Source organism: Dermochelys coriacea, chromosome 12 (assembly GCF_009764565.3).
Source record: "Dermochelys coriacea isolate rDerCor1 chromosome 12, rDerCor1.pri.v4, whole genome shotgun sequence".
NCBI classification, from domain to species: domain Eukaryota; kingdom Metazoa; phylum Chordata; order Testudines; family Dermochelyidae; genus Dermochelys; species Dermochelys coriacea.
The window spans coordinates 5,711,519-5,731,866 of NC_050079.1; the positions used below are offsets into that span (position 1 = coordinate 5,711,519).

Consider the following 20,348-nt stretch of genomic DNA (forward strand, 5'->3'; position numbering starts at 1 on the left):
ATGCTAGTCCAGCCCTGGGCGCCCTCCCATCTCTGCCAATGCCTCTCAGACCCACCCTGCCTGCCCCATGCTAGTCCAGCCCTGGGCTGACCTGATGGGACTCTGCCAGTCATACCCCATGTGCCAAACTGAGGGCTAGGCTGAGACTCCACCAACTCATTTCCCATGTGTCCTAAACCCCATGTGAGGTGTCGGGTGGCAGGAGGGGGTGGGGGTGGGGCTGGGAAGGGGCAGCCTGCCACCAGCTGTGCACCTTCACTCCGATCCCTGTTTTTCATTAGTTGTCCCCCGTAATCAGTTGGTCCCTGAGTCCAGTGGCCCTCCCGCTAGGCTGGAAGAGGGGCCTTTAGCAGTGGGTGGGCTTGCGCCCGTCCACTCCCCAGGTTTTTCCAATAAGACCAGCTGTGCACTCTCTCGCCTGGATGCACACCCCCTGCCAGCCGACACCTGCTCCTAGCAGCGCACCCAGGGCAGCGGGTGCAAGGAGATGCTATATTTGGCCTGTCACTTTCCGCTCAAGGCCTGGGTGGAGCAAGCGGGACAGATGCCCAGCCCTGCTCCACGTGTGACAGGCAGTCCCAGGGTGCCCAGAGGGTATAAAGCGCATGGCTCTGGGCAGTCTGGCACAGCTGTGAGCACTGACCCAGCATGGCTTTCCTGCACGCGGCTCTCTGCCTGGCCCTCCTGGCAAGCGCCTCTGGTAAGCGATGCGCATCTGCGGGCTCTGCGACCGTGCCCCCAAGGCACCTCAGCTGGAGCCTGACTGAGCGCAGGGGCAGTCCCTGGTGCAGTGTCCTGCCACTGGGCCTCTCCAGATTGGCCGTGGTGGAAGCGAAAGGAGATGCTGGGAGCCGGGTGTAGCCACTGAGCAGGGACACTGAGCCTGGGCTATGCAGGTAAATGGGCCAGCGAACTGCCAATCTGCCCCTTTGGCCTGTGTGGAGACAGCTCCGTGGGACCCCCATGGGGCAGTGCTAGGTACTGCTGCCCTGTTAGCGCCAGGGGACCTGTGGCAGTCCCCGGGCAGCACCTGTTCACACAGACAAGGTGTCCTCAGCCTGGCACTGCCTGGGTGCCAGCTGCCCCCCTCCCAGCTGCACTCCTGTCCAAGAGGACACTGCCAGAGGGGCTCCCCTGCTCTGCTCAGCCAGCTGCCAAGGGGACCAGCCTTCCTGTTGTGACAGCAATACCTACTGTGCACTGAGCCCCACGGCTGGGGAGACTGGCACGGCCCCTCTGACCCAGCCAGGACCCCCACCGCCCACGGGTGGTGCACCCAGACCCCTCAGTGACTGCCAGCCCCATGGGCGGTGCGCCCAGTCCCTCAGTTACTGCCAGCCCCATGGGCAGCTTGCCCGGACCCCTTGGTGCCAGACCCACAGGCAGTGCGCCCTGACCTCTCGGTGACCGCCAGATCCCAGACCCCTCAGGGAGCTCACCCAGATCACTCGGTGACCGCCAGCCCTCAGGTGACTCACCCAGACCCCTCAGTGACCACCAGCCCCACGGGCAGCTTGCCCAGCCCCCTCGGTGACCGCCATCCCCCAAGTGACTCACCCAGACCCCACAGGCAGCTCGCCCAGCCCCCTCAGTGACCACCAGCCCCCAGGTGACTCATCCAGACCCCTCAGTGACCACCAGCCCCCACAGGGAGCTTGCCCCTGCAGATTGGGACTGGCCTGAGCCCAGCAGTGGCTGCTGAGCAAGCTCCCTAGACGCTGAGCAGGGCTGGTTTTCGATCTCCAGGCTGTGGGGTCCCCGCAATCAGACCAGTCATGAGCAACTTGCAGAGAATCGTCAATGGGGAGAACGCGGTGCCCGGCTCCTGGCCTTGGCAAGTGTCCCTGCAGGTAACGCTCACTCCTCATGGTGGCCCTGTGCCAGGCAAGGCAAGGACAGGGGCCTGGGCACCAGCTCAGAGCCCAACTGCCCCAGTCTGACATGCTGCGCAGCACAGACCTCACCCAGGGCCCTGCTGGGCAGCGCTGGCTTGCAGGGTCTGGGCTGGGTCAGTGCAGGAAGCCCCCAGGCTGGACTGCCCCATCACTGTTCTAATGGCATGGGTCAGAGGGGAGGACCCGAGCACCCCAGCCTGCATGGGGCTGGCGTTGCTACTTGCTCGAGCCCTGCCTGCCCCCTGCCCAAGCCCTGTCCCCCCTCCCAGGGGCTGGTATCACGGTCCCCCTCCCCCCGCATGTTCCTCTGCATCCCGCTTGTTTGACAAAACTGATCAAGGAATTTCCCACCCTAAATAAGATGCATTCAAAGGGTGGGAAATTCCAGCTGTCAGGGTTAAGCTATGGGATCAGCTCAGGCCGGGGTCCCCCGGGATGGTCAATGGCCTGGCTAATTCACAGGCCAGTTCATCCACTCTGGAATTAGAGCTAAAAAGTGCTGCCCAGGGCCAATGGAGCAGGACCAGCAGGTGCTTGGGAATCTCCCATCGTAGCAGGGCCTTTCGTGGTCCTGGCCGCATCTTAGGAAGAAATCCAAAGCAATTTGGCTAGTGCAGATACAAGCCCTGCCTGCAGCACCCAAGCCTGGGAAGTGGCACCGCCAGGGCGATCGCTTGGAAAGCCCCGAGCGTGCAGGGCCCAACTAGCGCACCCATTGCATTGTGCCCTCCAGCTGGGCATGCTCGGCTAGGCTGGGACAGCGCCGCTAGGAGGGAGGAGTGCTAAGCAGGCATTTGGCCCTGGGCCTGGCGGGGTCCACGATGGCTGCAGTGGGATCCCCAGGAACCTGCCATGGCCTGTGGGGACCGGGCCGTGATCCCAGGGACTGCCAGGAAGGAGGAATAATGGAGGGAGCTGGGCCCCATGCCCAGGGGCCGGACGCTGCTCCCAGCCTGCAGGAAGCTCTGGATGGCATTTTGGTTTGTGGTGGTGCCAGCGACCCAGAGGCAGAGCCTGCCAATGCCAGGCTAAGTGCCAATCTGCAGTCAGGCAGCTCAGGGCCCCCCCCGGGCCTGGAGTGCTGGGCAACATGCCAGGGTGAGTCCCTCAGCCCATCCCAGGCTCCCTCTCCTCCGCGCCATTCTCATTCCAGACCAGCACCAACTTCCACTTCTGTGGTGGCTCCCTAATCAACCAGAACTGGGTGGTGACAGCTGCCCACTGCAAAGTCAGGTAAGGAGACGGTGCTGCAGGCCAGGCCAGTCGCTGGAGCCGCTCTGCGTTGGCTGGTGCCACAGCTCCACCGGGGCACAAGGATAGCCCCAGTGAGCGAGACCCCCCAGCTTCCCCACACCCAGTCCCAGCAGGGCAGCGGGGCACCTTGGGCTAAGCAGAGCAAGCCGGGGGCCTGGGGGAGCTGGGCGCAGAGATAAGACCAAAGGGCAGGGGTAGGATCATGGCTCTGCTCTCCAGGTGAGCAGAGGGTTCCAGAGCTGGGGCATTGCCGAGGGCCTGGCAAGAGGAAGGGGCGGGAAGCTGGGCCGCTAGCCAGGGGTGAGGTTGTTTTCCTGGGAAGAATGGAGCCGAAGAGCCCTTCCTGCCAGTTCCCTACTGCCAACCCAGGGCCTGAGACCCAGACGCTGCTGCTCCATCCACAGTTAACAAACACCCCTGCGGAGGAGGGGCCATGGGTGGGGCCCCCCACTCCACCATGGCTGAGCGTCCCTGGTGCCATCTCCTCTGGCTGGACTCTGGGCCCCTCTGGGGCTCAGTGGAGGAGACGCTTGTGCCACAGGGCAGCTCCCCTAGGCTGGGGCAGGCAGAGGTGGCCACTGGAGGGCCCAGGGGATCCTGGTGCAAGTGAAGGTTACTAGGGCAAATCCCTGGGGGTGGGCTCAGCAACCCCTCCCCAGGTGTCCAGCCCCACTGGCTCTCTCCCTTGCAGAGCCGGGACTCACTTTGCTGTCCTTGGGGAGTACGACAGAAGCTCTGGAGCTGAGCCAGTCCAGGTCAAGACCATTGCCAAGGTGAGTTGCCACTGAACACCATCTGGGGTGCTGCAGAGAGGGGGGCAAGATATTGGGCAGTCCCACAGAGCCCAGGGGCAGGCACCCCAGTTCTGTGCCTGGCGCTGGGCCCTGGTGGGGGAAGAAAAGGGGCTGGCAGAAGCAAACCCCCTTCCCAGCATCGCTTGGCAGTGGCATGGCCAGCATGGGAGCCCATTCTCCACAGAGCAGGGATGGGTGTAGGGACAAGTCACGTTCCTTGCCCAGCTCCGCCCGGGGCTCCCTGGGCGACCCTGGGCCAGGCTCTCTGTGCCTCCTGGAGATGGGCCCGTTCCCAGGTGATGGGAGCCCAGGAGGCCCTGGCCTGGAGCGAGCCCTTGGGGAGTGCAGCCCAGTCCCTCGTACTCACCCAGGCCAGTGCCGCGGGAGCCCTGGGAACGGGCAGTTAGCGAGGTGAGGGGGGAGCTGCCTGGAGGCCCGGTGCCCAGCTCAGCACTGTCCCTCAGGGCAGCACCGGGGCAGGCAGGAGCCAGCAAGCGAGTGGGGTGGGACTGCATTGCCCCTAGGGTGACCCTAGCTTCCTCCCCCCGCCCCTGGTGCTAAGGGCTGCTTGTCCCTCCTCCATCCAGGTGATCACCCACCCCTATTGGAAGGCCAACACCATGAACAACGACATTACCCTGCTGAAGCTCTCCTCCCCCGCCCAGCTGGGCACCCGCGTGTCCCCCGTCTGCCTGGCCACAGCCAGCGAGTCGCTGTCGGCCAACCCCACGTGCGTCACCACTGGCTGGGGGCAGACCAGCGGCACCGGTACATATGCACAGCCCCTGGGGGGGGCTACTGGGGGTCAGACATGGGGAAGCTTGTGCCTCATGCCCACCCATATGGGCTTCATGCAGCACCAAGCGCGGGGGCACCAGACCAATGCATGGCAATGAAACCAGCGGGCACCACAGCGCCTGGCCTGGGGCCCGGCAAGGGCTCTGCTGGGGGTCTACCTGGAGCTGAGCGAAGGCAGGGGCGGACGGGTCCTAGGCTGCCAATGCTGCAGCATCCAGCCACCCGCACCGCTGTGTGCTCAGGGCCCGAGGGGTCCAACCGCACCCCACCCCAGCCATGCCACAGAGAGCCCAGTAGGGGGCAGCCCAGTGCAGGGGGCATCCTGCCAGGGCAGGGCAGGGCAGCCAGCAGCTACTTCGCTGTGTGTCTGTGTCTGGCTGTCTCCACACCTGGCCCTGATCGGGGGTTTGTTTCCCAGCGAACGGTGGGGCCGTCCGGCTGCAGCAGGTGGCCCTGCCCCTGGTCACAGTGAGCCAGTGCCAGCAATACTGGGGCAGCCGCATCACCAGCTCCATGCTCTGTGCTGGGGGGGCCGGTGCCTCCTCCTGCAAGGTAAAGATCTGTAATGTCACCCCTACAAGGGGTGTTAGGCACAGGGCAGGGTGGGTGGGGGAGGGGAAGGATGCAGGCCAGGGTGGGTAGAGGATGGGGGAGGGGCACAGGCCAGAGTGGTTAGAGGATGGGGGAGGGGCACAGGGCAGGGTCAGCAGAGGAGAGGGGGAGGGGCAGAAGAGGGGGAAGGGCATAGAGCGGGATGGGTGGGGGAGGGGCACAGGGCATGATGGACATAGGAGAAGGAGGGGGGAGATGAACAGGTCAGTCTCAGTAGAAGAGTGGGGAGGGGCACAGGGCAGGGTGGAGTGGTGGGGGGAGAGGCAAAGAGCAGGATGGGGAAGGGTACAGGGCAGGGTGGATGGGTGCAGGGAGGGGTACAGGGCAGGCTGGGCGGGAGAGGGGGAAGGATCTCTCCAGAGGCCCTCGTCACCACTCAGCTAGCACCCCAGGGAGCCCTCCTCCTGCCAGTGCCCAGGCACTGCCTCTCTCTTGCACCACGCGTCATCCCTGCTCTCTCGCCAGGGGGACTCGGGTGGCCCACTCGTGTACCTGAAAGGGGGGGCCTGGACCCTGATTGGGATCGTCTCCTGGGGAAATGGCAACTGCAACGTCCGGACACCCGCCGTGTACGGCCGAGTCAGCGCCTTCCGCACCTGGATCGACAGCGTCCTGGCCTCCAACTAATGCCTGGCTGGGCAGAGCCGCCCAGGGCCCCGACACCTTGCCGCAGAGCGCCAGGGAGCATGGGCAGTATTGGCCTGGGCCAGCGGGCAGCCGCTCGGGGCCCTTGGCTGAGAGCCCGGGACTTTCCCCTGCAGGCTCTGTACAAAGGAATAAAGGGTCTGTTCTGTGCAGCCGGTGGTTTGTCCAGCTCCTCTGTGCTCAGCCCCTGCAGCACCAGGGGTGTCCTGGCTCCCCATGCCCAGCCCCACGCTGTGCAGGGAGGGACCAGGTGTGTGAGGAGCCTGGGGCAATGGAGCCAGCTGGGGGGGGGGTGTCTCAGGAGAGACCAGATCCTCTGCCCTCTCTGACAGTCCCAGCGCATTGCCCACACGCCCTTCCCCCCGGGGAGGTGGGGGGGGGGTCATCAGTCCCAGCGTGTTGCTCACACATCCTGTCGGGGGGGGGGGGAGGCTGACTGTCAATTGGCTGTGCCATACAGATGCCCCCCCTGCATGCTAGGGGGCCAGCCCAATGGGCCCTGCTCAAGTTCGGCCCCCATACTGCCATGCCAGGGAAGCTCCAGCAGATAGGGTTTGCCCCAGGGGAGAAGAGAAATGGTCTGTGCAGGCCAGGGCCCTCTGTCCAAGTGACTATGCTCCCTGGAAAGGCTGCTTTGCCCACTGCCCAGGACGGGATGGGGGCTCGGTGTGAGGCAGTCGCTTTGGCAGCTGTTCATCTGCAGGCCCAGCTGGATGCAGCAGAGCACCAAAGTGGGGGTGCATGGCCAGAGCTGGCTGAAGGACATGGGCCCTGGGCCATGCTCTCAGGCTTAAACTCCATCCCCACACCCTCAGGGCAGCCTGTCTACACAGGCCTTCTGGCCCCACCTCTGAACCCCAAGCCTCTAGGCTCCTCTCTGGTACCAGCCGCCCTTGCTCCAGCTCTGCTGAGCTACTGCCTGGCTTGTGAGCCACCCTCACCCCTCTGCTCACAGCAGGTGCAAGTGGGGGGCCCAGGGCAGGAAAGGTCACTGTGCCGAGTAGATTCCCAGGCAGTGCCCAGCCCAGCTCTGGGCAGCTCAGCCCATATGGACCCACTGGAGAAAGAGGGAAAGGGCGAGCTAAAACAGGAGTTCGGGATCCCACTAGGCTGCCACGTACATACAGACAGCCCCAGGGACATCGGCTCAGTACGGGAAAATAGAGCCCCCCAGCCCTGCCCCTTTGTCAGCTCCGCCATGCCCCTGGTGCCACCAGGAGTCTGCCTTGTAGCCCCGGGAGGCTGGTTCTCCATGGGCCCCTGGTTCCCGCAGTCCATGGGCTTCTCCAGTCCCACCTGGTAGGGGAGATGGTTTCCCAGGCAGGGGGCTGCTGGTCACCACAGGAGAGTGCCCTGAGCCTAGGGTGGATGCTCTGAGCCTACAGGGCTATGGGTGTTTGGGGGGCTTGTGGCAGTGCGTGCAGGCCAGGGGGGTGACTCAGAGGAATTAGGCAGGACGTGAGGGGGTGGGGAGGACTGAGCCAAGTGGAGGCTGGGCAGACTAGAGGGGAGAGGTCGGGACTAGGTGGAAGCACCAAGGGGCAACAGTCCTCTCCCCTCCTGCCTCTAGGGCTGCCCAGGGGCCCTGTTCCCATGCAGGAGGGGGAGGGAAATGGGTGCCCTCATCTCCCCCCCATGACACCCCTTACCCCAGCTCCCCGCTTACAATGATACCCCCCTGCAGGGGAGGCAGCACTGGCTGCTTGCAGCCCCCCAGTTCTCTGAGCACCAGGCATGTGACAATCACCAGCAGAGCCCAACCTGGTGTCACTGGCACCAAATCACAGGTCTCTGCTCTGAACAAAACCAGGGACGGGCCCCAGTTCCTAGCGCCTTCCCCTGCAACTGGAGCAGCGGGACCAGAGCCAGCCCCAGAGGAAACCCTGGTCACACACCCCAGGGTAGGGCATTTACACACCATCCCCTGCTCCCACCACACCAGGGCATTTACACAGCACCCCCTGCCCTCCCCATACACACACCTAGGCCTGGGTATTTACACAGCAGCTCCCCCCCCACACACACACACACCTGGGCCAGGTATTTACACAGCACTGCCCCCCACCAATGTCCCCCAGGCCAGGGCATTTACCCACCCCTATACACACACACCCCCCAAGCAGCATTTGCTAAAATTAACCATTTTCAAACCACCAGGCCCAGAAAACTCACATCCAAGAGGTTTGAAGGAACCACTGAGCCAGCTGGGGGACACGCCAGAGGACCAGCAGCCTGCTAACATAGTTCCCACATTTAATAGGGATGACTCAGGGCACTACAGACGGGTTAGCCTGATGTCAGTCCCATGTAACCTAATGAATCGGCTAATTCAGGACCCAACTTTCAGCCTCTGGCTCTTTGTTGATATGGCAGCCAGCTGGCCTGGGTCCCCAGAAGATAGGTCTGTCCAACAAACCTGTGATCATTGCTTGACAAGATTGCAGGGCTGGTTGGTAAAAGGAACTGTGCTGATACTGTATATTTGGGTTCCTCCAAGGCATCTGGCTTAGTACATCATGACCCCTTTGTGACACTAGCAGACCAAGTGCCAGCTCACGCCACGGCCTGAGGCCTTACTGACCATTGACAAATGCAGAGCTGGAACCCCATCTGGCTCGCCTGTGTGAAGTTAGAACAGACGGTTATAACAATGTGCATAGTCTTTATGAAATGCTAGTAGGATGCTGCATGTATTAATCCTACTTATCCTATCTGTAGCCCATGTTATCAGGTAAGGTTGAAATGTTTGCTTCATAACCATAAAAACGTTTCCTAAGCCTGTGAATGGCCCACAGTCAGGGGAGAAGCCCAAGTGTGAACACTCATTCACCACAAGAGGTGTCACCTCCTCCCCAACACAAGGTCTATAGCCATCAGACAAGCCATTGTGCACAAAAGACTGCTGACTGCTTCCCCCACCGCCTGGAAGAAGGAACGTGTCTTCATGCTGGGGGAAGACAATAAAAAAGGAGAACTTACTATTCCTATTCTGCTTGAATGCTGAGGGGCAAGGGTTTTTAAGCATAAGCGAGGAGTCCCCAGCTGCTTTGCCTGGGTTAGCCCTAGAGGATATACAGTCTGCTCATTAGAGTCTCCTACCACTGGCATCAGTGCATTTATTTATACCAGAGCCAGGACCCAGCTCCCAGCATCCTGGGGTGGGGCAGGGCAGGGTGTCCCAGCTTGGGGCAGGGGTGCTAGGACTTCCCTGTTGGGCAACAAGAGAGCAGAGCAGAGGAGCATGGGAAGATCCTTGCCCTGCAGGCTAGTAGCTACACATTGGGCTCCCTGCTGGGAATGGAAACATCAGGCCAGAGGAAGATGCCTGCTTGTGTTTAGCAGAGCTATCGAGTGAAAGGGGTGGGAGCACAGGATCGGGGCCAGCAGCTATCTCACATCATCTTCATTTCAAAACCCATAAGCTTCCAGCTTGTCATGGACTAGACAAGGCCTTTAGGCAGCCAAGTGCCTGTCAGCAGGAAGGGGTTGGGGGCCACCGCAGGGAGCAAGCTTTGGACTGGTTCCTTTAGCATCTCCGGAGCTTGGAGAATCAGGCGAGAGAGCTATCCAGCAGGACCTAGGGGCAGGAACTGATCCAATGAGACATCCTGGGGAAAGGCAGCTAACAGCTCTGAGGCAATCCCAGCAAGCAGCAATGGCCGACATACAGGTACTAATGGGGAGCAACAGAGACAGGGGTTTGTAAAGGCCTGTGTGGTGGAGGGCTGCGTAGGCAGTCGCACCGGGCCAGGGCCAGCATCTTTCTCTAGGGCTGTGCTGCAGCTCCACCTGGAATGGGGGTTCACACCTGGGCCCCCTTTACCAGAAGGAGCGACAATGGAGGGAGCCTGCTGAAGAGCAGCCGCCCTGAGCGGGGGCTGGCGGGATGAGAGATGAGGAGACAAAGAGCTCAGGGCAGAGGTGAACCTGCTACCAACTCAGGGTGTCTGCCCTTCGGCCTCCTTGGAGGCAATCAGGGTGACACAGGAGCAATAGGATCAAAGCAAGAAGGGGAGCTCCTATCTACTGGAGAATGCCCAGCCAGCCAGAGCTGCCTAGGAGAGGGCTGAGTGCCTCATGGGAAGGGCAGAAGATGAAGCCAAGACTTCGTGCTACTGGCTAGGGCTGCTCATGGACACCAGGTTATCTATTGGCAATAATGGTGAGCACCCAAAGATCTGCTGTGCACTTCCGCAAACACACAATCCTAGGTCCTGCCCAGACAGCACGAAGAGCACATTGAAGGAGACCCAACTCCATTGGCTTTCAGTGAGAGATGGGTGCCTAACTCCCTTTGAGACCTTTGAAGATCTCACCTCCGTAGGCCTTCCCTCCATTGCCAAATGCTTGCAGATCCTTGGCTGAAGACAGCCTACAGAAATGGCAACCACTATTATTTTAATGGGGACAATGCAACGTTTCCTTAAGAGAAGTAGCAAGATCTCCTCGTAAAGGGTCCCCGACTCACTACCGCACCTGGTGTGTTTGGGAGAGGAGTGGAGTGCAGGTAGGCATCACTCAGCCCCAGATACATTCAGCAACTGTAACCCCATAAAAGCCCCCTCCTTTGGGTGTCCGGCAGAGAGCAGGCCCCAGCCAGGGAATGAGGACAAAAGGTTTATTGGATACACCAGATACATTTACACATTTAACAGACTGGATACACAAAATAAATAATTCTATACACTCATTTTAACATTACAGGGTAATTACCATGGATCAGATCTCACTCTACAAGAGATTCCTTAGTGTACAAAAGGAATCAAAGGCAAATCACAGAACCAGATACTTCTCAAGACAAACAGCGCATCCTTTTGAGAGGAGATAAAGTGGGACATGATGCGAGTACCTTCAGCAGCTCCTATGTGGCAAGGGACGACCTGGCAACAAAACTGGAGCCAGCACGTCAAGACCTCCTGTCCTGAGGGCTTCCAAGAGGCATCTTTGTGTTATGAAAGGTAACAGAAAGGATCACAGCATCTTCATGTGTGCTCATGGCAGGTGTTCTGCCTATCGGGTACCTACATTTGGCCCAGATTTCTTCCACAGTCAAAAAGCAACCACAGTGCAAAGTTCTCAGAGCAGCAGCCAGCAGCTCGTCTGGTACTGAGGAGAGAATCTACAGTATGTTGTGCATAGGAGGACAGAGGGAAATGCAGATGGAGAAGGGAATATTGTCAGGCAGGCAATGGCCTCTCCTTCCAGGCACTGTTCACCAAGGGAGCGGTCAGAGCGGCAAGGGACAAAGCTGTGCTCTGGGCTCGCAGCACCACCAGAGAACGCCCTTTCTATTGCACGTCTTTGGCAACGCCCCTGCTCAATAACGCACATGTCTGACCCACAGGCACATGCCCCTGTAGCGTTAAAAGGCTGCATAGTTATCTAAGCTTTCTGGGGGTGGAGATGAATAGTTTGGACAAAGCAGCAGAAGCCTCATGATCGGGAGAGCATCAACATAGTCCACACAAAGTCTGGTACGAGGCACCAAATAGCACAGGCACTTAGTGATAGTTTTTCAAGAGATACAGATTTGGAAACTGCAAGGGCATGTGTGACACACACATACAGATGCCCACTAGGCACATGCAACAGCCCTTTCAGTGTGCAGTAAGGAGCAGTTTCTGTAATGCTTTCCAAGTGTTTGATTCTCTAGGAAGCCACTGTTGGCTCCCGTCTCTTCTAGTCGCACACTATTAAGGATTTTTAATATTACTGCAAATCAGATGAACGTGAGCTATGAATCAAAAGTCAGAGTTTGCAGGAGGACGTCATGTAAGATGTAACATGGCCTCAGCAGGGCTGCATTACCCACACACCAAGCTGGGTTGGGTGGTTGGTTTGCATAAGGGACAAGAGGGGTTATATTCTGACATGAAGCTATCTCCTTCCTACCAGACGGGTCCTGGATAAAGAGAAGGCAGGTACTGAGGAGAGATGATCTATGGGCCCGAGCTGTGACCAGAGACAGGGATGCTCCTGTTCTGGGTGGGCACTTTGGTAGCAATACAAGAATTGTTACTGATCCTGGCCCTTCCCATCCTACTGTAAACATTAATGAGGGCAGCATGCCCCTAGGAGAGTCCAGGTGCTCCCCTGAATGGGACTGGCTGGTTCTTCAAGATATTGGACCAGATCCTCCGGGTCTGTTACTGTGCAGCTCAGACATCACATAATGACTGTATTTTGGTCAGAGGTTGGCAGCGGGCAATTTCTCTTGTGCAGTGTACCCTCTGCTAGCATGAAACTGGCAGAGGTGACACAGCATCTTCCTATGCCAGCTGCTCCCCCTTCATGGCAGAGCAGAGCTCTGTCCACCTCTCCTCCCCTGGCACGAGCAGAGTCTGGCCACAGGGAACAATCTGCCCCATAGCTGTATCTTGGCATCTATGGCAAAATACTGCAGTCAACAGGGCAGCTTTAATGGGACTAGCCAAAGAGCTGGCTCCACCAAGCTGCCACTCCAGAAAGGAGCCACGCTTGTGGACTTGAAGCCCTTTTCAATAATCAGTAGGTGATGTGGGGTCTCTTTAGTGAGCCCAGAGCCGAGAAACAGTAAATTCAACATCACTCCATGGTTTTTAGGCCAAGCGCCTCACTTCATGCACATTGTTAGCCTAGATTCTGATGAAGGCATCAGAGAGAGACAGAGCCTGCTGTCCTGCCCAGATCAGCCACAATCATTTTGGAGGCCACATGAGGATATTAAAAACTCTCTTTACTGTAAGTGCTGGGTCACTAGAGAAGTGCATGTCTTTGCGCCCAGCCTCAGTCTCCCCACAGCCCTAATACAGTATGTCAGGCATCAGTATTTCAACCAAACATGTCCACATGGCAGAGCACAGAGTCCAAAATGTGGGACAAGGAGCAGGATGGAGGAGGAGGAAGGAAGAAGCAATGGAAAGTTACCAGAGAAGACATTAGAAGAACTAGACCACCCAGCCCAAAGGAGTTAGAATGTCTGCAGGCTTTTTATTCCTAAACCTGTTGCAGGAACTTCATTGCAGCTGGTTTCCAAGTCACCACCCAAAGCAGCACACCAGCACTCCCTAGCTGATCTCATCTACTTCTTAAACCTGTAAAGCTTGTGGGAGCAGAGGCCATGCCTTCATCTGTGTTTGCATAGCTCCGAGTACAATGGAGCCCTGAACCTGACAGGGGCTACTGGGTTCTACTGCAATCTGAATATTATGTAAGATATCACCATTATTTTGGAATACTTCATGAAGCAGCACTGACCTCTTCTGCATCAGCTTGGCATTTAGCTGCCTGGCGTTGCATTGGGAGGGGTCAGGAGTAGACTAATCATGGCTGCGTCCATGACCATTTTGGCTAATAGCCATTTTTTAACCCAATTATAATTTTGGCCTTCACAAGTAACTCTTCGAGTAATTTTGTATCATCTGCAAATTTTGCCTCCTCCCTATTCACCCCCTTTCCCAGATCATTTGTGAATGTGTTGAACAGCGCGGGTCCCAGTACAGATCCCTGGGGGACACAGCTCTTTACCTCTCTCTAGTATGAAAACTGACTACTTATTCCAACACTTTGTTTCCCATTTTTTAAACCATGAGAGGACCTTCCCTCTTACGCCATGACTGCATAGTTTGCTTAAGAACCTTTGATGAGGGACCTTGTCAAAGGCTTTCGGAAAGTCCATCTCCAATACATTCATAAGTGGGATCCAAAGTCGCATTCTCTGTTTGCAGCCCACCTACTGTTCTCCTTGGAAGCCCTTTGTTATTTCCACTAATGCTCCAAAATATAAAGGATCCAACGGACAGCATTCTGCAAAGCCAGATCCACATCCTGCGAAAGAGCAAGCAAGCTGAAACTCCTTGTCAGAGTGAAGAGACCATTTCACACAGTATTGCTAAGTTCCAACAGACACATGTATTTCCCTTCACTCCTTAAAGGAGCATTTCCCAGGGAATAGGGTGGAAAGCAGCAATTTGAGAGCTGGTCCCAGGAGGACAATATACTAGGTCACACCAAGTGATTGCTTCCAGTCTCAGTCTGTTTACTTTCAGCTTTCTCCTCACATCCCATGAGATTTCTGCAACAGGGCAGAACTAGTTGGATGCTGGTGTTCACTAGCAGGCAATGGAAGACTGAACAGATGTCCTATTCAGCCAGCTTCCTGCCTTTGTCCATGTGAACATTTATTTGCACTCGTATGTGGCAAGTGGCTGCTCTTCAGACCTATACCCATAACCACATGAGGAGAAGACAGCTTGTCACTCCTTAGGCACTACTCTCCTGTTTACAGGAGGAGCAAACAATGTCACGTGACTTAGGTGACCAATCACACACCAAGGATAACGAATAGCAAAGCAGCCAAAGTGAAGTTTTCGAACAACCTGTTGGCTAAAATTCGTTCCCAGGAGCAGTTTGCTGAGCAGTTACAAAGAGCACAATTGTAAAAATCAATGATTCGGGAACAGAAGGGACAAATTCATCCAATTCTCCATGTGTACAAATAATCCAACCACTTCTCCCCCAGGGAAGAGAGCATGGTTGGGCAGAAAAACCTTTTCAGGTGCAAAATGCAAATGAAACATTCACAAGCTAATGTTCTCCTGGTACAGGTGGAAAGAGGGAGTCAAGGAGCTCTCTGCCCTTCTACCCCTGCATTAGCCCCTCAAATAACCAGCTAGCTACCTTCACTATTTGTGTGACTCCACAAGCCTAGCACTCTATGACAGCAAACACTGGGCCATACGCAGATAGAGGGAAAGGCTGGGGCGGCTATCAGAGATGTCAAGTAGCGTAACTGTAACGATTCTGCTCAGACATCTGAGGAGAGCCCAGTGGCAGACAGAAATACTCCTAACTGGAATTCAGACGCTAGTGTATCACAATTTCTGTGCCAATGGTTCAAGCACACATGGCCAAGAATCATTCCCCTGCCTTGCCAGTCCAATATGCTGCTCTGCTATGGACAACGTCCAGTCAGGGGACAGAAAACTGGGCATTATAATCTGGGCAGTTTCGCCAAAGGAATAAAAAGAGAGGTGCACTCATGTTAAAGACAAGAATTATTCAATGGCTCTGACAGCTCCGTCTGATCAGATTGAGAACACGCCCCCTAGAACCTCACCAAGTCCCCTGCATACCAAACACGGAGATGCCTCACTCGTAACTATAAGGAAACGAAACGCAATGGGCTCTCTCTCTGCAAGACGATATACTGCGATTTGCCACTAGGTGTCACCCTAACTTCAGTCATATTTCACTGTCAAATGCGGGGAGAGGGGCAATTTTCACTTACTGAGCAGGAGATTTCTCTCTGGGTACACTGTGTCCCAGAGAGCTCCCAGACAAGTGAGATGCAGACCTCACCCCGGGCACAGATACACAATTACTGCGTTATTTATGAGATTATTCAATACTGGAGCAAGTGTCCCAACCTCACACTAGGCCAAAACTCAAGAATCCTAGTTAAGAGGGGAAAGAGGGAGACAGGTAAAATGCATGCAGGGACTCCTAGGCAGATTGTGGGAGAATGGGGGCAGTGTTTAACCTGTGAAATCCACAAATGAGACATTTCTGAAGGGAGAAACTCCCGAGTCTCAGGTCAGATCGAGGGAGTTGAGATGCTTGCGTGAAATAGACAAAGGCAGAGAGTCCAGAGAGTATGCAAGGCAGAATTCCAGCACAGCAGATCGAGGGCATGTGCACAGCTGCTCAAAAGCACAGCAGACTAACTGGCCTCATTAGCAGAACTATCTGCGACTGCAGCACATTTTCAGAGACAACCCAGCCCAAGCTACTTTTGTAACCTGCACTCAGCTAGTGAGATTCCTGCCACTAGCCTCTGCTGGGGTGGGAGGTTCCAAGAGGAGCTTGGACTACCTCTCCCTCCAGGAAACCTCCACTGTCCCCTCTTTGCTTACATATGGCTACTGTCTGGGCATAAGCGTGTTAGAACTAAGAGGAGGTGAGCCACCCAACTGAAACCAAGAGGTGAATGGCCAACACGATGATCTGCACTGCTCCTGTTGTGTGTGCCCAAGTGTACTCAGAGGTTTCCCCATGGAAGAGACCAGGTTGCATCGGTGAGAACTGGAGCTCTGCTTGCAAGAAGCCCAGAAAGAGTGTGGAATCATCCTGTCTCTCTTTAGAGGGACACTAATCAAACCAGCAAGAGGCCAGTTGGTCTCAGGATCGCAGCCTGCATCACAGATGCAAGGCCTGGGTCACGCCATCGTGCAATGTCACATGCACACCTGAAAGCAAGACAGACCTTGTGAGCCTCACGCTGAGTCACCAAGAACTGGCTTTGTCCAGAGCGGATACGACCTCTATAAAGGAATTTTGTTTCCCATATTAGGCCCTACATCTGCCACAAGTGATGTCACACTGGACCTTTCTGGATGATGTATCCCATGATAACTCAATTGCCAAGGAAATGGGCTCTATGGCTGCAGCGTTCTGAAGAGTAATGACTGCCAGCCTGGGGGGAAGACTCTCCTGGGTGAGACAGATGTTCCCACAGATTCTGTCCCAGTCAGGAACAGAGACGGGGAGGGAACACATTGGATTACACCAGAACTCAGCACGTGGCAACCTGGCCTTTTCTGCAGCTTCATTTATCCTACACAAGGGAGGAGAAAGCCTTTGGAAGGACTTGTGGGTAAGGCAGTGGGGTCTGGGACTCTGGAGATCAGGGTTTTAGCGCCTTCTACCATAGGGAATGACACACCCTGCACAAGGTCATGGCAGAAATGACTCTGCCTTAAGTCCAAAGAGGAAAATAAGAACCCGAGTGACCCGACAGAGCAGGGAGCGCCTGGAGTAGTGCTTCCTGAGGCCTGGCACGTGTAACCAGGGCTGATGCTCCAGGTTGAGTATCTGGTAGGAAAGGCTCCCATCCCAGTGTTAACAAGGTGTTTCTGTGGTGACATGACTGCCCCATCCCACTCCCTTGTGCACACCGTAGCCTGCCCTGAAGCTATCCAAAGGCAGGCCTGGGGTGCCAAGCAGGCCAGGCACAGGCAGAATCAGCGTGCATGGCCGAATGGGAGGCAGTGGGTAATGGCTGGGGCATTCACAGTTTTGGCCTGGTAACGGGGCACAGTTGGAACCATCCGTCAGGTCCATGGTGCAACATTAGGGTGAGAATCCAAAACCCTTAAACCCAGCAGCAAGAAGGAACGCCAGCTCGCCTCTGAGGACGCCCAGATCAGAAGGGCCCCTGCCAGCACCAACCTCTGCTTCCATTTGTCCTCGTGCTTTTTGCCTCAAAATATGTCCAAAGTGGCCTCTCCTGACACCTCCGCACCCTCCCTTTGTGCCTGCCTCAGCTGCTCTGCACTGGCTCACAAGCCTTACACTTCCCGAGACAGAGATCAGATCTTCCTGAGTGCTAGCGCGGGGGTGGGGGTCAGGGTTAGCCACGGGGTTTGCTTTAGAAAACACGTTTTTAAAAGGTGTCCTGTGAAGCGTCTTGCTCCTGCAGGATTCTCATCCTCTCTCCTCCCCACAGTTAGGAACCTGCAGTCAGGGCAAAGGGGAATTGTGACTGCAGATGATCTGTGCTCCAGGGCGCCGATACTACAATCAATCCTTAACCAGCATGAATAACCTGTGACGCTGTCACAGTCACCGGGGCCTTTGGGGGGAAACCTCTCTGCTTCATGGTCCTCACTGAGTCACAGCAATTCCAACCCTAGCTGTGCGTGTGACTCCCACCAGCATCAATGGAAAGGCATCATGAAGTCCAATATAAATACTGTCCAAGCATGTATAGGGACTTAATCTGGAATCAATAAATAACTAAAGGCAGCCAAACTCCTGGGCTGGGGAGGGGGCTTTTCTCTTTGTGGCTCCCTAATTTGCTGAGTACTTGAGGCCCTGAACTTTGACCTTCACTCTGGACCTGAATGAGCACAAGAAAGGCTTTCACTGCTCCACTTCCTGCACCAAGCTCCGAAATGCAGCCCATCCAAGTGAGGAGTGACCATTGTGGGGGGCTGGGGTGCAAAGGTTCCATTTCCCACGAGCTTCGTGCACATGTAGGGTCACTCCTGCAGGAGGAGCCTAGGTATTCCCTGCCGAGTGGGAACATTGCACACCTGCACCAGAGGAAGTGCTCCTGGGAAGACAACTGGCAGTTTCCTGTTGAGTTCTCAACCATTGTATTGCTGCTGGTAGCGCAGGTTGAGCTCCCGCAGCTCCCGTTCCCGTACCCGCCGCGACTTATTGGATTTGGTGGAACGGCTGGAGCGTGTGGACTGGGCCGATTTGGTGCTTTGGCAGCGAGAGGACGCCCTCTTGAGGAGGTTCTGAGAGATGGAGCGATGAAGGTTCTTCATGGATGAGGAGGCTGCCATGCTGACTACCCAGGGGTGCTTTAAGGCTTGAAGAGCTGTCATCCTGTCACTGGGATCCACTGTGAGCAGGCGATCAATGAAGTCCTTGGCCAGATTGGACACGCTGGGCCAGGGCTGAAAAATTAAAAGGAAATTATGAGAACACAATATTCCCCATTACTTCGTTAGACAAGCATCACCTCTCCCCGCCCAAGGAGGGCCAGCCACGCCCCTGAGTGCCGAGCACTGATTTATTTCACTTGTAGGCATCCCCAGGGCACTTCCCCTCACTCATCCATCCTCAAGTCCTGAAGTTATAAACTAGCGTGGTGTCAGGCCACAGAGCATCGGAAGCTTCTGTCAGCCCCCACCAAATGACACTGCCGAACGGGGTCAACCGCAGATCACCGTTCCTCCTCCTCTGCGGGACTCTGAGCCCCAAAGACTGAAGGCACCAGCCAGATCTTGACTTCTGTTCCCCTGCTCTGCAGGCCACTGGCCCTTACCAACAAAACACATATTTGGGCCTGGTTCTCAGCTGGTGGGAAATCAGTATGGCACCAGTGGAGCTATGGTGGAGGATGCGACCCTTTAGCTTTACATTCCATGCTAGTGGTCTGGGCCGGGGTTACAATCCTTTCAGTATGTTGTTTTGGGGGGCACAATTTCTTTAAAACTGACAAACGTACATTTCAAATAACCCTGACCCTGCTGATCCGACCCCCCTGCTACGACAGCCAGTTGCTCCGATGTGTCACACTTCAACAGAATCTCAGAAAAGCCTCCCACCATTCTGCATAGTCAGAGTCCCTGCTTCCCTGAAATTCATCTTCCCCACTTGACAGAGCCCGCTCATTAAATGTTCGTCAGCCTGGTCAGCTGAATGGTTTGTTGTGAACAAAGGCTCCTGTGAATTTAGCCTTTTTCCTGCCCACTGGCAGCGTGTGATTTCTAGAAATCTGTTCATTTTTCAGTTCTGGGGATAAATAATTTATCTGACCAAATTTCGACCTATGAGCTGTTAATGAATAACCCACGGAAAGTATCTGCTTGAGTATTAGAAATGTGGAATTCACCATTCAAACCCTGTGACTAAAGCATGCACAATTGTTTCTGTTCCCTGATGACATGGTCTAGCCTTTATACACCACTGTGCTTCCACCTGAAATTCTTTTAGTTGCTGCAGAAACAGATTGTGTTTGCTGATTAAACCAGTATTGGCCACAGGCCCAAAACATGCCTCCATGAACATAAAAAAGGAACCACATGTGATTGTCTGTCAATGCATGTTCCCATAACTCACTCTGCTCTTCTTTTCAGTCGCATACCTAAGAAATCTCAGGATAGACTGATGTAAATCAAAACTGAGGGGGTATTAATACTGCCCATGTTTGCACGCTCTCTCTCACACGGATACATACACACGCCCCCCCCCATGCAATGCAAGGCTGAAGCAGGTTACTCCCAATTTCTTATATGCACCAATGATGTATTACTTAGTCTTAGCCCTAGTCTTATTCTAGATTTTCAGATGTCACCGTCTAACATGACAATTACAAAATTAAAAATATTTGTTCATGTTTTTAAGAATAAACTTTTCTGATCTCACCCAAGGCGCCCCAATTCCTGTCACTGTTACTTTGAGTAAATTACTCTGGTTTGAATGTGTGTGAATGACAATACCTTTTGAGGTCACTCAGAGTGCCTTGTTTACTCAGATGCTGGACAGCTCCAGCAGGGAAATGACTCATCTCCCCACCCAAAGCTTTATTTCTCTGCCAAGAGCCACTACGTTTCAGCACCCAACCACAAATGCATACTGGTGGCAAGACCGCACCTTTAGGCACAGCCCTGAAAAAAAGGAAAAAAAAAAAAAAAAAAAAGAGCACGTAGCCTGCCCTGCTCCAGAAGGATTGTGACTTGGACACGCCCTCGCCAAGAGTCACAATCCCTCTCCAGCTCCCTGCCTCACAAGGAGCATCGCTAGTGACCAGGAGCTGCGCTCCACATCAGACTCAAACCTAAGACAAGGCAGGTCT

General features: G+C 55.6%; 2 protein-coding genes across 5 annotated transcripts in view; one reads left to right on the plus strand and one right to left on the minus strand.

The window, feature by feature from the left end:
- The first annotated feature begins 648 nt into the window (after nucleotides 1–648).
- On the plus strand, nucleotides 649–6,065 carry CTRL (chymotrypsin like). The gene is made up of 7 exons (XM_038368545.2): nucleotides 649–700; nucleotides 1,747–1,850; nucleotides 3,049–3,128; nucleotides 3,841–3,922; nucleotides 4,531–4,711; nucleotides 5,160–5,293; nucleotides 5,819–6,065. Exons 1-7 carry the CDS (start codon nucleotides 649–651, stop codon nucleotides 5,978–5,980), a joined length of 795 nt encoding a protein of 264 aa, XP_038224473.1. The 3' UTR covers nucleotides 5,981–6,065.
- Nucleotides 6,066–10,603: 4,538 nt separating this feature from the next.
- PSKH1 (protein serine kinase H1) overlaps nucleotides 10,604–20,348 on the minus strand; it is a 72,143-nt gene continuing 62,398 nt past the window's right edge. For 3 of the 4 annotated variants that reach the window (XM_038368183.2, XM_038368184.2, XM_038368185.2), the window contains exon 3: nucleotides 10,604–18,444. In XM_038368183.2, the coding sequence (XP_038224111.1) occupies nucleotides 18,127–18,444 (318 nt within the window). In that variant the 3' untranslated portion in view covers nucleotides 10,604–18,126. The remainder of the gene's footprint in view (nucleotides 18,445–20,348) is intronic. The other variant, XM_043494769.1, reaches the window with a different exon arrangement.

Bases quoted from the DNA above. Each gene is read 5' to 3' on its own strand.
- CTRL (XM_038368545.2), top strand. From the start codon at position 649: ATGGCTTTCCTGCACGCGGCTCTCTGCCTGGCCCTCCTGGCAAGCGCC. The intron at 3,129-3,840 runs GTAAGGAGACGG...TCTCCCTTGCAG, and splicing joins GCTGCCCACTGCAAAGTCAG to AGCCGGGACTCACTTTGCTG. The intron at 5,294-5,818 runs GTAAAGATCTGT...CTCTCTCGCCAG, and splicing joins CCGGTGCCTCCTCCTGCAAG to GGGGACTCGGGTGGCCCACT.